The sequence below is a fragment of the Emys orbicularis genome, chromosome 21 (assembly GCF_028017835.1).
Source record: "Emys orbicularis isolate rEmyOrb1 chromosome 21, rEmyOrb1.hap1, whole genome shotgun sequence".
NCBI lineage: Eukaryota > Metazoa > Chordata > Testudines > Emydidae > Emys > Emys orbicularis.
Window position 1 is genome coordinate 5,291,768 of NC_088703.1, and position 14,378 is coordinate 5,306,145.

At 55.9% G+C, this 14,378-nt stretch overlaps 1 protein-coding gene across 1 annotated transcript in view; it reads right to left on the reverse strand.

The window, feature by feature from the left end:
* Positions 1–4,224: 4,224 nt before the first annotated feature.
* The window catches only part of PPP5C (protein phosphatase 5 catalytic subunit), a 42,811-nt gene continuing 32,657 nt past the window's right edge, over positions 4,225–14,378 (reverse strand). The window contains exons 10-13 of the mRNA XM_065420954.1: positions 9,380–9,420; positions 8,529–8,707; positions 7,217–7,298; positions 4,225–4,287 (exon numbers count right to left, since the gene is read on the reverse strand). Coding sequence (XP_065277026.1) covers positions 4,225–4,287; positions 7,217–7,298; positions 8,529–8,707; positions 9,380–9,420 — 365 coding nt within the window. The remainder of the gene's footprint in view (positions 4,288–7,216; positions 7,299–8,528; positions 8,708–9,379; positions 9,421–14,378) is intronic.

Sequence of the window (14,378 nt, forward strand, 5' to 3'; positions counted from 1 at the left end):
CAAAAGCCAACATTTTTTTTCAATTTAAAACAGACACCGCAAACTCAGCTATTTTCAATGGAAAAAAATAACACTATGAGGAAACTGAGGGGGAGTGGCTTGCCCAAAGTCAGCCAATGGCAGACCCTGGAATAGAACCCTGAGTTCTTGAGTCTCAGGCCACTAGGCCACGCTGCCTCTAAAATAGCATGTGATAAAGACTGCTCCCAATGATGCACACAAGGTGGGGCAGCATTAAGGTTATGGGGACATCCTTAAACCAAGTGCTTTGTAACAGCTGTATGCTTGTCTTTGCAAGCTCGATACGGTTCTTTTAGTGTCACTTTTGGGGGATGCGATTAACTACAACAAAAGGAAAGAGTGGGGGGGCGGAGAGGAGGGACTAAGACTCCCCCACCTGCCAAGCGGGAGATACCCGAGGCAGGTTAGAGGGTGAGGTGGCCATATTTGTTGTGGGCCTGGGGTTCTGAAGCCAGGAGCTAGGTGGGGAGAAGGTTAGAGGGTGAGGCAGCCATGTTTGTTGTGGGCCTGGGGTTCTGAAGCCAGGAGCTAGGTGGGGAGAAGGTTAGAGGGTGAGGCAGCCATGTTTGTTGTGGGCCTGGGGTTCTGAAGCCAGGAGCTAGGTGGGGAGAAGGTTAGAGGGTGAGGCAGCCATGTTTGTTGTGGGCCTGGGGTTCTGAAGCAGATATGCTGAGGAACTAAACGCAAAGGCCATTTTCAGGGCAGCACCAGAGTATGGATCTGGGGGATCAGGCCAGTGAGTCTAGAGCTGGGCAAACAACAGATTTTTTTTCAGTCCACTGGCAATTTCAAAAACTCAGGGGGGGAAATCATTTGGAGTCAAACCAAAAATGAAATTTTTCGACCAATTGAAAAGTTGGGGGGGAAATGAGGGTTGGGTCAAACGCCACAGTTCACGTGGACAAAATTTAAATTTTTCACTAAAAAGTAGTTTTAGCCAATTTTTTTTGCCAACTCTGACCGAGAGCCCAGCTAGAGTCTCTTCAGAGGCCCTTATGCATCCTGTTCTATTGTGTCCAAGCCCCTCCGCCAACACGAATGCCAGCAGCAGGTGTGTGATCGGTAGCTGGCGGATGATATCCAGGGCAGGGACTGGGTGTCAGCTCTGGGCTGAACTGCAAGCCAGCCCCCAGCAAGGAAAAAGCTCCATCGCCCCTTCCCCAGATCCGCCCAGTCCCTTTCATAGCAGCTGATCACGAGCCCTGAGCGCCATCCTGCAAAACCCCACCGCTCCTCCAATGTCTGGCCCGAGGAGCAGGAGGTAAGCTGACAAATGGCTTGGGGAAATTGATTGGCATCACTAGGGAAGTAGAGTCATTCTGCTCTAGCTCCACGGGTCAATTTCCCTGGGTAGATGGGGGCCTTTAGCAGCCCAGGCCAGTCCCACTCGGGGGGGAGGACTTGGCAAGGTCTGAGAAGCACTCGAGAGGCCCTCGGGAATGGGACAAAGCATTAGTTCAAGGAGCAGATGGAAGCAGCATCATGCAATGGTTAGAGCACAGCACTGGGACCCAGGCAACCTGCGTTCCATTCCCAGCTCCGTCTCTGCGTGGGAGGCCGCAGGCCCACTCCTTTCCCGTCTCTGTGCCTCAGTTTCTCTAGCTGTAAAACAGAGAGGAGGCTGCCCCGAAATCTACAGCCAGAAAACACAAAGCACCGTTCACAAGGCTCGGGGCCAGCGCAGGTTAAAGGCTGAGCTGATGCTTCAGCTCCATGTGTGGTTAGGGACGACACTGCTCCCACGATCTGCCCAGTGGGAGATCCCACCCCAAAGGAACTGGCCCAAGGAATTACCCTTGGTTACACCTGGAGCTCAAGCCTGCTAGCACTGGCAGCTGATTGCGTAAGCCCCCTGGGGCGTAGCTTCCCTCGCTCTCCTGCCGCAGAGCTAGCAGAACAGGAGGGGGCGCTACAGCCACTCAGGGCACAGGCAGGCCAGGACACAGGAGTGGCCAGCTAGCCCGCAAGGCTTATAATAATTACTTTATTTTAACATCTTTAATTACAGACAGTAAAATAGCTCGAGAGGTGGCGGTGGGGGGTGGGCTCCTGGATCCGGTGGTGCGCACGGAGACACCCAAGTGCTTTGGACGCATCTGCAGGTGGCACAAAAGGCCGGTCGCTCTTCCTCGAGGAGGTGCCCAACGCTCCCCAGGCTGAGAGAAGGGGGCAAAGGTGGGGGTGGGCAAGTGAGGTAAAGCACCCCGCGAAATCCAGTCTGCTGCCCCCACTGCTCCTGCTACACACACACACCCACACACTCCCGGCATGAGTTGGAGGCTGGGCCTCTGCCAGCCCAACACCCACACACCTATTGCTTATTTGTAAGGCTAAGATTAGGTCACGGATTCCAGGACTTCCTGAGACCTCCGTGACATTTTCCGCTTCAGCCCTTGGGCGGTGGGACTTCAGCTGTCAGCTAGCAGGGGGCCCCCTGGAGCTCTGAGCCACCATGGGGGGGCGGGTCCCACATCTCCCCCCCTTACCTCCCCTGCAGCAGGGCTCGGGCTCTCATCCCACCCGTCAGCCCCATTTTGTCACAGCTCTGTTGAGCGAAAGCCAGGGACGGGTCACAGGCTTCTGAGAATTTTTGTTTACTGCTTGTGACCCATCCCCGGCTTTTACTAAACAAACTGACAGTCTTAACCTTACTTCTTTGTTGTGGTGGGCCGGACGCCTGGGGAGGAGGAATGTCTCACGGGGAGGGAGGGGTGTATGCTGCCCCTGTCCTCTGCAGCAGGGAGCTACACGCCTCAGATCAGAGAGCTCACAGGGGACCTAGAAGAGGGGCACTCTGGGGTGAGAGTGCTCCTGTGAGACTGGCAGCTGGTGGTCCTGGGACCAAGACCCCAGCAGCCGGGGGTCCTGGATCCAGATCCCAGCAGCCGGGAGTCCTGGGACCCAGAACCCAGTATTAGAGAGGTCCTGTAAGACTGGTAGCCAGGGATCCTAGGCCCAGATCCCAGCAACCAGGGGTCCTGGGAGCCAGATCCCGGTATTTGAGAGCTGCTGAAAGACTGGCAGCCAGGGGTCCCGGGGCCCAGATCCCAGCAGCCAGAGGTCCCGGGGCCCAGGTCTCGGTATTAGAGACCTCATCAGACTGGCAGCTGGGGGTCCTGGGACTCATCCCGGCAGCCGGGGGTCCTGGGACCCAGATCACAGCAGCCAGGGGTTCCGGCCCCAGATAACAGCAATCAGCAGCAAGGGGTCCCGGGGCCGAGATGCCAGCAACCAGGGGTCCCGGGGCCCAGGTCTCGGTATTAGAGACCTCATCAGACTGGCAGCTGGGGGTCCTGGGACTCAGATCCCAGCAGCCAGGGGTTCCGGCCCCAGATATCAGTATTAGAGAGGTCCTGTGAGACTGGTAGCCAGGGATCCCGGGGCCCAGATCCCAGCAACCAGGGGTCCCAGGGCCCAGATCCCAGCAGCCAGAGGTACCGGGACCCAGGTCTCGGTATTAGAGAGCTCTTGTCAGACTGACAGCTGGGGATCCCAGGCCCAGATCCACCGAGCACAGACTGCCTCCAAGGATGTGATCTTTGATCCCTACTGGGCCGAGCTCTCACCGCCCCCCCCCCGAGCTGAGCCAGTGAGTGCCTCCAAAGCTGGTGAAAGCAGAGCCCTGCCTGCCCACCCTGGGTTTCTGATGCAGAGGGAGAGGATGACTATGGATGGGACCCCCCCGCGCCGACACCTTGCTTCTGCTCGTCCCCTGATCCTAACCTCTGACCCCACCTAGCCCCCTCGCCTCTCCTGAAACCCCCAAGCCCAGAGACCACCCGTCAGAGACACGCCTCAAAGCCAGAGCACTTGGGGAAGGGAGGGGAGGCCTCCGCGCTCCACCCTGCAAGCCAATACCGTCTGCCGGGAGAGATCGGGCCGCAGACAGAGCCGGCTTGGGCCCAGCGGCCTCTCTGCTCCAGGCCGGAGTCTGAGCGAGCCCTGGGAATAAATACAATCTTTCCAATATATTAAAAAAAAATACTCCTGCCTCTCGGCTGTGCGGCGCCAGCTCACGGCAACACTACAAATGGGCTCGGCGTGGGGGGAAGAGAACCACGGCAACCCCCCCTCCCCGCCCTCGTGATGGACGCTCCGGTGCCTGGGCAGCCCGGGCTGATGGCAGAAGAAAGTAAAAAGGCCGAGGGGCCGTCTCTGCCTAGCATGGGGTCCTCCAGGCGGGGGCGGTGGTGACAGGGGAGGTTACATCATCCCCAGCTGGAGGAGAGTGTTGGCGTAGGCCATCGGTTTGACGTTCGGGTGAGGCTGAAAGAGAAGAGGCAGCCAGGTTAGGGCCCGGCGGGGCTCTGGGGGCAGCACTGTCCCCCCTCCCGTGGTATCTGCAGAGCCCCCCGCCCACTCGGGGAGCAGGAGCACAAACCAAGAGGCTGTGGGGAGACTGCGATGGTAATCAAGGTGCTGGCTAGGGGGCGCTGTCCTCTCTCAAGCAATGTCCCAGTGTGGCACTAAGGGGCGCCATGCTGCAGGGAGCAGGGTGGGGGGCGCTCTCCCCTGGCAGTCAGTGCTGGCCCCAATCTCCTGGAGCAGCAGTAGGGGGCGCTGTGCTGCAGGGAGTGTTTTTGGGGGTAATAGATAATATCAAGGTCTTGATTGCTTGTGGTTGTCAGAGGGGAAATGGGATCTCCCCTCCACACCCGAGCTGGGGCATTTGCCTCTTCCCAGATAAATTCTAATTGGATAAATATGTTCTGTGTCCCTATGTCAGGCCCAGGGTTTCTGTTCACTTCCAGCCCTGAACGGGGGTGGTTTTGCTGACAGCTGTTGGCAAACTTCTGTGCTTTACAGCTGTGCTTCTGCGCTGGGGGAAGTGACTGTGACGCACACACGCTGAGCCATTAAGCACTTTGGGATCTCAGTTGCAGGGCCAGCTCCAAGTTTTTTGCCGCCCCAAGCAAAAAAAATTTCCCGCGCTCCCTGGTCCCGCCCCAACTCTGCCCCTTCCCCACCCCATTCCAACCCCTTCCCCAAATCCCCGGCCCCACCGCATTTCCCCTCCTACAAGGGAGGGGGGAGAAGCGGAGCGGCGGCACGCTCGGGGGAAGAGGCGGAGGTGAGCTGGGGGGGAGTGGTTCCTCTGCCCCCCCCCCAGGGTTACTTCCTGCGGCCCTCCCCGCGCCCCCCATCGCCGCTCTGCCTGCTCCCCTGAGCGCGCCGCCGCCGCTCCGCTTCCCAGGCTTGCCACAAAACAGCTGATTTGCGCAGCAAGCGGGGGGGGGGGAGAAGCGGAGTGGTGGCACGCTCGGGGGAGCAGACGGCAGTGGAGCAGAGGTGAGCTGGGGGGGGGAGCGGTTCCTCTGCCCCCCCCCCCGGGTTACTTCCTGCGGCCCTCCCCGTGCCCCCCACCGCCACAGCTCACCTCCACTCAGGGCCGGCTCCCAGCGCCCGAAGAAAAAAGAAAAAATAAACAAGGAGCAGGAGTGCCGCCCAAGCACATGCTTGGAGGGCTGGTGCCTAGAGCTGGCCCTGCTCAGATGCTCCAGGTGGGTGGTAAATTAATTATTACAGGGGCTCACCAAGGCCCCAGTGCAGAGCCAGAGGGCGCTGGGCAGATCCCAATGCCCAGGCAGGGTGTCAGGAGGCACTGGGGGGAAAAGGATTGCCCACACAGCTGGTAAAAACGTAACATGGGGCGCCACCACAGACACGTGGATCACGACCCTCGACTGGGGATTAGAGCTGGTAACAAATTGATTTTCCCGTTCAGCGGCTGAACCAAAAAAATCCAAACCCACTTCCGTTCAGGTTGACCAAAACGAAAAACGGGGGGGCGGGGGGGGATTCCATTTTGGGTAGAACTAAAGGGTCTGTTTTCTGGTGGGTTAATGGATGTTTTCACTCTATGTTTCTGAGGCTATGTCTACACTACCCGCCGGATTGGCGGGCAGCGAACGATCCAGCAGGGGTCGATTTATCGCGTCTAGTTTAGACGCGATAAATCGACCCCCAAGCGCTCTCCCGTCGACTCCTGTACTCCTCCACCGCCGCCAGAGGCGCAGGCAGAGTTGATGCAGGCAGTTATTCACGTAGCTGAAGTCGCGTAACTTAGATCTCCCCTTCCCTTTGATGGGGCAGAGGCTGCCCGCTATTCTGAGAATCGGGCCCTGTCCCTTTAAGACCCCTCAGACCCCACTGCCCCACAGGAGGGGTTAAATAGCTTCCCAGCCTTTGTCTCCCATGGTTCATTCCCCTCAGGAGCCTTGTTGCCAATGGCTGACTCCCCCCTCAGCACGACTGCTGGCCTCTCGCCAGCGGGGCTGGAAAACTCCCTCAAGCCCAGAGATCCTCTGTCTGGGATGAGGGGACCCCACCCCAGTGCAGATGACTTCATGGCATCTAGGCAGCGAGGAGCAGAGACGGGAGAAGGGTAAACATCCCCTCACAGCCAAGGGCTGATGAAACTTCAGCGCAATTCCTCCTCCCAGGGCGGAGGGTTAACACTGCAGCTCCCCAGCGGCTGGTGCCTGGCTGCTGATCGGCCTGTGTCCAAAGCATCCGACGGAGGCGGACTCCATCGGCTGGGAGATTCGGAGGGGCACATGGTGGGCACGTTTTTCCAGGATCCGGCCTCGTTCCAGTGACAGTGGGCCCCTGTCCCTGTCACTGGGGAGAGGGACAGGGGGCGGCCATATTCTGGGCCCCTGAAGCTGCTGTAATTAACTCACGCTCTCTGCCCCCTATGGGCCCTGGGGGGCAGAAAACAGCAACGGCGCCGTGTGCTCTGAGCACAAGCCTGATCTTCCCTATAGGCCTTTGAGGGGGGCAGAAACACCCCCCACGTCCCCCCACACAAGGGGGAGGTGCGGGGGACGTGGGGGGTGTTTCTGCCCCCCTCAAAGGCCTATAGGGCCCCGGTGTAACTAAGAAAGCAGCCCCTCCGTCTGCACACTGCAGCACAGGGTGGTGCGGGACAGAACAAACACATCCTAGAGCCCAGAACAAGCTCAGAGAGTTCACAATAGGTCTGGTTGCTCGGAGCTGGGTCTGGACGGGCAGGGAACCCCAAGAGGCAGGCGGCAGGAGCAGGGGAAGGACTGGCATTGTCTGCCTCGCCATGGAACCAGGCAGTGCCCCTGGGCAGCGCGACGGCCGGAGGGGGTTGCCCCAGGCGGGCAGGCCCACAGGGGCGGGTGCAGTCAGTGCCCGGAGGCCCCGAGGGGACAATCCAATCACTCACCACGGCTGTGAACTGGTGGAATTCGGGGTGCAGGTCCGACCCCCGCAGGTGGATGTATGAACCTTTATTCCCCATCTGGTCGCTGGGGAGAGAACACACCGAGGGCTGGTCACCTCGAGCAAAGGAAAGGGGAATCCCATCCCCTGCCCACAGAGACCTCCCTGACCTTTACCCAGCGGGCCCGGACCGCCCCTGACTATGCTGCTGTGTGGGAGAAAACAACTGTCTGCTGCATCTGCTTCAGGAGTAGGGCGAGTACTGCTCAGCACTTCCATTGAAACCTCAGGGCTGGGACCCCCATTCGACAGATGGGGAAACCGAGGCACAGAGCAGTACCGTGCCCAAGCACTTGCTGAGTCGGGGATAGCACCCTTGAGTCTGCCTCCCAGCTGCCTCCCTTGCTCTAACCACTAGACCACACTTCCCTCCCAGCTCTAACTACTAGGTAACGCTGCCTTTTACAATATGTGCGCACAGCCTGTTAGTTGCTTGCTGGCCGCACTGCTCCCCTTTCCCAGGCAATCCGCCCTCCCCGGGGGGGGGAGGTGGGAAATGCAGACGCTAACCAAGCTGGCTTTGCTCCTGCCCAGAAAAGACCAGCCTGGAGCCCACTGAATCTCACCCTGGAAGCTGGGCTAGGTCAGTACTGTTCCATGACTTGAGACCTCCCGGAGAAAGCCAGAAACTGCCGGGAGGGAGCGGGCAGAAGGCTCAGCAGGGGGTGCGCTCCCTGCTGGCCGCAATGCCCCAGCGCGGTGTTAGAGGGCGCTGTGCTGCAGGGGGCAGGGACTCAGCCGGGGGTGCTCTCCCCTCACGCTCAGTGCTGGCCAGTGGTGCTAGGGGGTGTAGGAAGCGTGGACAAGATTGAAGCATGAGATCCTGACCTCCTGGGGGTTGTTAAGAATTGACAGCACTTCTCACAGGAGCACAAAACTCGGCTTCCTGGGAAAATCTAGCAAATTCCCCCGGCCATAGGCTTCTTTACGTCCTGCCCTAACCTTGTAGAGTGTTGTGTTATTGCTGTTAAACAACTGCCACGCCCCAGAGGTGGCTGCATCTCAGCAGCAGGTGAGCCATCCCTGTACAAGCAGTGGCCATGTTCCACCTCAGAGGTGGCTGCATCTCAGCGGAGGGGGAGAGGGAGGGTGGGAGCAGTGATCCCTGGGGTTGAGACTTCACAAGCTGAATGCAGCAGGCTGGACAAGCAGCAGGGGCCCATACAGGCCAGGCCCTGGAGGAAACAGAGACGCTCCCTGCTCACTTCATGACGTGGCCACCCAGGGGTCCCCAGGGCACAGCCCGGAGCACTCACCAGTAGTTGGGTGCCGAGAAGACAGTGATGCACTTGCCCTCGTGCGTCACTTCGTAGCCCTCGGGCTTGACCTCGTGGCTCCGGATGATGTAATCGAGCTGGTTCCGCTCCAGGAAGCTTTTGGTGACGTCGGGCCCGAACTGACAGCTCACGCCGCGCTTGCTGACCGACCGGCCGTTCTGGAAAGGCGGGGGGAGGGGATCCCGGCGGAGTCACTGAACATGTCCAGACGCGGCTGAGCGGGGGGAGGGGTCTGCACGTGGGGTGGGGAGCAGAGATCCCACAGACGCAGGCTCACAATGCAGTGTGGACGCCCCCACCGGCTCCCAGTCTCCTTTCCGACCTCCCAGATGCCGCTTAACTCCCTCCTACCTGCCAGCGCTTTGGGCTGGCGCTAGGTGCTACAGACAGCCCTGGGCAATCTCCTAGTCACCCCTGCACTGATAAACCTCTAGGGGGCGATGGGGAGTCAGTGTCCACGGCCCTCAGCCTCACAGCAAACGAGCTTGTGCCAGCGGAGACGGGCAAGCCTCTGCCACGCCTCTGAGCCCACTAAACTTACCCACCCCAGCCACTGTCAGAGGGTGGGACTGACCCTGGGCTAGCACCAAGCAGAGCAGCAGATGGTCCCTCCCTCCCCCCGCAGTGAGCGGTCAGCTGGGGCGGAGAACCAGCATCAGCTGCCAGGCCCCACACAGCTCCCTGGATGCCCCATGCCGGTGAGGGCCAGCAGAGGCCGCTCTGAGTCAGCCCACCGGACCCTGGCAGAGGACAGTGGCTCGGCGCAGAGCCCACACCGGGAGCTGAACTAGCCGCACGCCCGTGGTGCGGGGCATTTCACTGGCACTCACCTGAGGCTGCGGGTCGGACCAGAGCAAGTCGCACATGGGACCTGCCAACGAGGAGAGAGCACATGTCACTCCACGCAGGGCGTGCTGGGGGAGCGCCACCCTCGCGCCAATCCTACACCAGTTAGCGGCTGCTCCCCGGCTCAGTCCCCTGGGCCTTTCCAGCCTGGACCCTCCCCGGCTCAGTCCCCTGGGCCCCTCCAGCCCAGACCCACCGCCAGCTCAGCCCCCTGGGCCCCTCCAGCGGGGACCCCCCCCCCCCACGGCTCAGCCCCCTGGGTCCCTCCAGCCCAGACCCTCCCCCGTTCAGTCCCCTGGGCCCCTCCAGCCCGGACCCTCCCCCCCACCTTCCCCGGCTCAGTCCCCTGGGCCCCTCCAGCCCGGACCCTCCCCGGCTCAGTCCCCTGGGCCCCTCCAGCCCGGACCCTCTCCCCCCCACCCCCGGCTCAGTCCCCTGGGCCCCTCCAGCCCAGACCTCCCCCTCCCTTAAGGAAGGATTTATTAAAGTGGACACTCTGTATCAATGGTTCTCAACCTTTCCACATTTCTGAACCCTGTTCAGGAGTCTGGTTTGTCTCGCGTACCCCAAGTTTCCCCTCGCTTACAAACTACTCGCTTACAAAATCAGACATCGAAATACACAGGTGTCCCAGCGCAGTTACTGAACAACTGCCGACGTTCTCATTTTTACTATCAAATGATAAACGAAGGAGACGGGACTACGAATACGGTACTTTCATTTCAAACGCGCTACCTGAGCCTGGTTTCCACTCGTGAGCCTGGTCACAGACCATCCAAAGCCTGGTTCCCAAGGTCAGTGTCCTCCCTCTGTACTAAACACCAGAACTGGGCGAGTGTGGAGTCATTGAACATCATTCGCAGACCACGGTCTGAGGATAGCTCAAGAAGATTTTCTTGCAGGCTGGCAGAGAGCTAACATCTGACAAAATGAATGGGTTTTTTACCGACTTGAGCGGAGTTGTGTTGAACGGCCTAGCATGGACAAATTTAGATCATTCTGCTTGCTAAATATATCTGTGAGGCAGGCAAGTTGAGCTAACCACACGTGTTGTCAAAGACAGAAGCAAGAGAGCTTCCGTGCGTAATTCAAACACTCTGTTCAGTACTTTCCCTCTTGAAAGCCAGTTGCTGATGTTCGGACTCCACCTCTTTGCAAAGAACGGGAAACAGGCGAGCATTGAGCGGCCTGGACCGGAGAAAGTTGACAGTTTTGGCAGACTCATTTAAAACTTCAGGCAGCTCAGAACTCATCTCCTTTGAAGCAAGTAGATGGCACAGTGCAGGCAGGAAGGGTTTTCTGTCCTGATCCCAGCTATTAAGTTCGTTCACTCTCCGGGTCAATGCAGCAGCCCCGTTAGGGCAGATGAATCTGAATAAATTCCAACTCAAATCATATTCAGAAAAAAAAAGTCAGTTAAACATGTCCTCTCCAGTTGAGCGGGCCCTGGGCGGTGTGTGAACACCCCCGCCCCCTTTTGGGGAAGCTAGCCCCCCCAGCCTTGCCCCTTTTGCCTGAGGCCCTGCTCTCCCTGGCCCGCTGAAGCCCCAAGTCCCACCCCCCCATGGCAGGAGGAGCCCCGGCCGACCCGCCCAAGCACTGGCCCGACCCCTGGCCAGCCCAAGCAGCCCCTGGCGGCTCCAGGCCACCAGCTGGTTTGAGCCCCGAGCTCCCAGCTGCCAGCTGGAGCTGAGCCCCTACCGGCTTCAGGGGAGAGGGGGAGCGTGGGTGGGACCTCGGGGCAGAGCATGGGTGCGGCCACAGCCTGGGTTAGAGGAGGCGTAGCCTCCCCTGGCCTCTGATACGTGCCGCCGCCCATGGAGCTGTCCTTTATCCTTTTGCAAAACAGTATGTGCTCATTGATATCAGTGGTTTCCGGTATCGAATGTAAGCAGCTGAGCTTCTCCACTGATATCCGTGGACTCATCAAGCTGAAGAGCAAATGTTTTTGCCATTTTAAGTTTCCCTATAAGCTGAGAGACGATATCCTCAGCCATTTCGTCACTTCTACAGCACATGGTGTCATTTCATCAGGGTACTTCCTGGAGCGTATCGGCTGCTTTTTTTAAAATCAAGCATGTTTTCTGCAGGCGCCACGGCGGGAGGCAGAATCAGATTTCCTGCAATTGTGTACATCTTCTTTGATTTTGCTACAAGAAGGGAGACCGCAGATGAAGCTTTGAATGCAATCTGTAAAAGCAGTTGAAGCTTTTTTCATTTTAAGCTGGTAAGTCTGGACCTCAGAAAGCTTTCTTTGAAAAAATTCTACTGGCTTACCCGCATGCACAGGGTGTATCTTCAAGTGTCATTGCAAATGCACCGGCTTCAGACTGTTATTGGATAGTTTCTCCGCAAACGAAACATGGGGGTTTTCCAGTCATTTTCAATTTCCTACAATTTTCACCATCGCCACTTCCAGCTCCTCATTTTAAAAAAATCTAGGCACTTTTACATCCACACCATGACAACTTCAGCCTCGTTAACGTGCTTGAATGCCTCAGTGACATAAAACGCATGTCTAATACAGTGCGGATACGCACGTTACATTACCGCATAATAGTATATAAAGCAGTCTAAACAAGTCATTGTCTGTATGAAACTTTAGTTTGCATTGACTTCGCTAGTGCCTTTTATGTAGCCTGTTGTAAAACTAGGCAAATATCTACATGAGTTGACGTAACCCCTGGAAGACCCCTAGGTACCCCTGGTTGAGAAGCATTGCTCTGCATCCTAGTAAAGAAGAGAGGGTAGAAGTTGGTAAAGTACAGGTAGGAGCTGAAGAGAAACAATCTAACGAAAGAGAGTCCCATTCAATTACATCGAGGAAGGCAGAGCTAGCCTGAGCCGCGATAAATCGATCCCCGAGAGATCGATTTCTACCCGCCGATCCGGGCGGGTAGTGTAGACTAGCCCTAAAATGGGTGAACTAAGGGGTGGCATTAAATGAGGATATTGCTATAATAGGAATCACAGAAACTTAGAATATCAGGGTTAGAAGGGACCTCAGGAGGTCATCTAGACTTGGTGGAACAATGTTAACCAACGGGACACAGTCATACCTGGGTACAAAATACATAGGAATAATCAAGTAAGTCGCGCTGGTGGGAGAGTGGCACTGTATGCGAAAGGAAGCAGAGTCCAAAATAGTAAAAATCTTCAGTGAATCAGACCGTGGCACGGAATCTCTACAGACAGAAATTCCATGCTTGAACAATAAGAGCATCGCTTCAGGAATATACACCAACCACCTGACCAGGATGGTGATGGGGAAATGCTCGGGGGAGATTAGAGAAGCTCCAAAACCAACAAATAAGGGGGGATTCCAATAATCCCCATACGGACTGGGTATATGTCACTTCAGGACAAGATGCCGAGATAAAATATCTAGACGCCGTTAATGACGGCTTCTTGGAGCAGCTAGTCCCGGAACCCACAAGGGGAGAGGCAATTCCTGATTTAGTCCTAAACAGAGCACAAGATCCAAAAAGTTAGCGGAAGCATCCAGTAACAGCAACCATAAAATTATTACATGAACATCCTTCTAGGGGGGAAATACCAAAAAACCCACATCTCAGTAGCATTTAACTTCAAAAAGGGGAACTAAACAAAAATGAGAAAGTTAATTAAATGGACATTAAGAGAGAGAAGTGCCTGCAAGCTGCAAGGAAACTATTTAAAAACATCATAACAGAGGCCCTAACTAAATGTAAACAATCAATCCATACATACATACATACAAACTGTAAAGGGAGCAAAAAAACGAAGGCCACTATGGCTAAACAGCAGAGTAAAATGGCCATTAGAAGCAAAAGGGCATTCTTTTTGGAAGTCCAATCCTAGTGAGAAAAATAGAAAGGAGCATAAACTCTGGCAAGTGAAGTACAAACGTATAATTAGGCCGGCCAAGACAGAATTTGAAGAGCAACTAGCAAAAGGCACAAAAACTAGCAGCAAGGTTTTTTTTGTTTTTTAAGTACATCAGAAGCAAAGAAGTGGGCCGAACAATGAGTGGGGCCCACTGGACAATTACGATGCTCAAGGAGCACTCATGGAAGACAAGGCCACTGCAGAGACGCTAGATGGATCCTTTGCATTGGTCTTCACCACAGAGGATTTGAGGGAGATTCCCACAACTGAGACATTCTTTTTAGGTGACAAATCTGAGGAACTGTCCCAGATGGAGGTGTCGATAGAGGAGGTTTTGGAACAAATTGATAAATTAATCAGTAATAAGTCACCAGGACCAGGTGGTATTCACCCACAACTTCTGAAGGAACTCAACTATGAAATGGCAGAACTACTAACTGCGGTATGTAACCTATCGCTTACATCAGCCTCTGTACCAGGTGACTGGAGGGGAGCTAATGTAATGCCCATTTTTTAACAAGGCTCCAGAAGCAATCCTGGCAATTACAGGCCAGTAAGCCTGACTTCAAGACAAATTTCCTAATTTTCAGGCAAATTGGTTGAAACTATAGTAAAGAGCAGAATTATGAGACACACAAATGAACACGATATGTTGAGGAAGTGTCAGCATGGCTTTTGCAAAGGGAAATCACGCCTCAATCTATGAGAATTCTTTGAGGGTGTCAACAAGCATATGGACAAGGCTGATAGAGTGGATATAATGTACTTGGACTTTCAGAAAGCCTTTGACAAGGTCCCTCCCCAGAGTAAGCAAAGTAAGCAGTCATGGGAGAAGAGGGAAGGGCCTTTCATGGATCAGGAACTGGTTAAAAGACAGGAACCAAAGAGTAGGAATAAATGGTCAGTTTTCACAGAGAAGAGAGGTAAACAGCAATGTCCCCCAAAGATCTTTATGGGACCAGTGCTGTTCAACATATTCATACATAATCTGGAAAAGCGGGTAAATATTGAGGTGGGGAAAGTTTGCAGCTGATACTAAGGTATTCAAGATAGTCAAGTCCAAAGCAGGCCATGAAGAGTTACAAAAGGGATCTCACCAAACTGGGTGACCGGGCA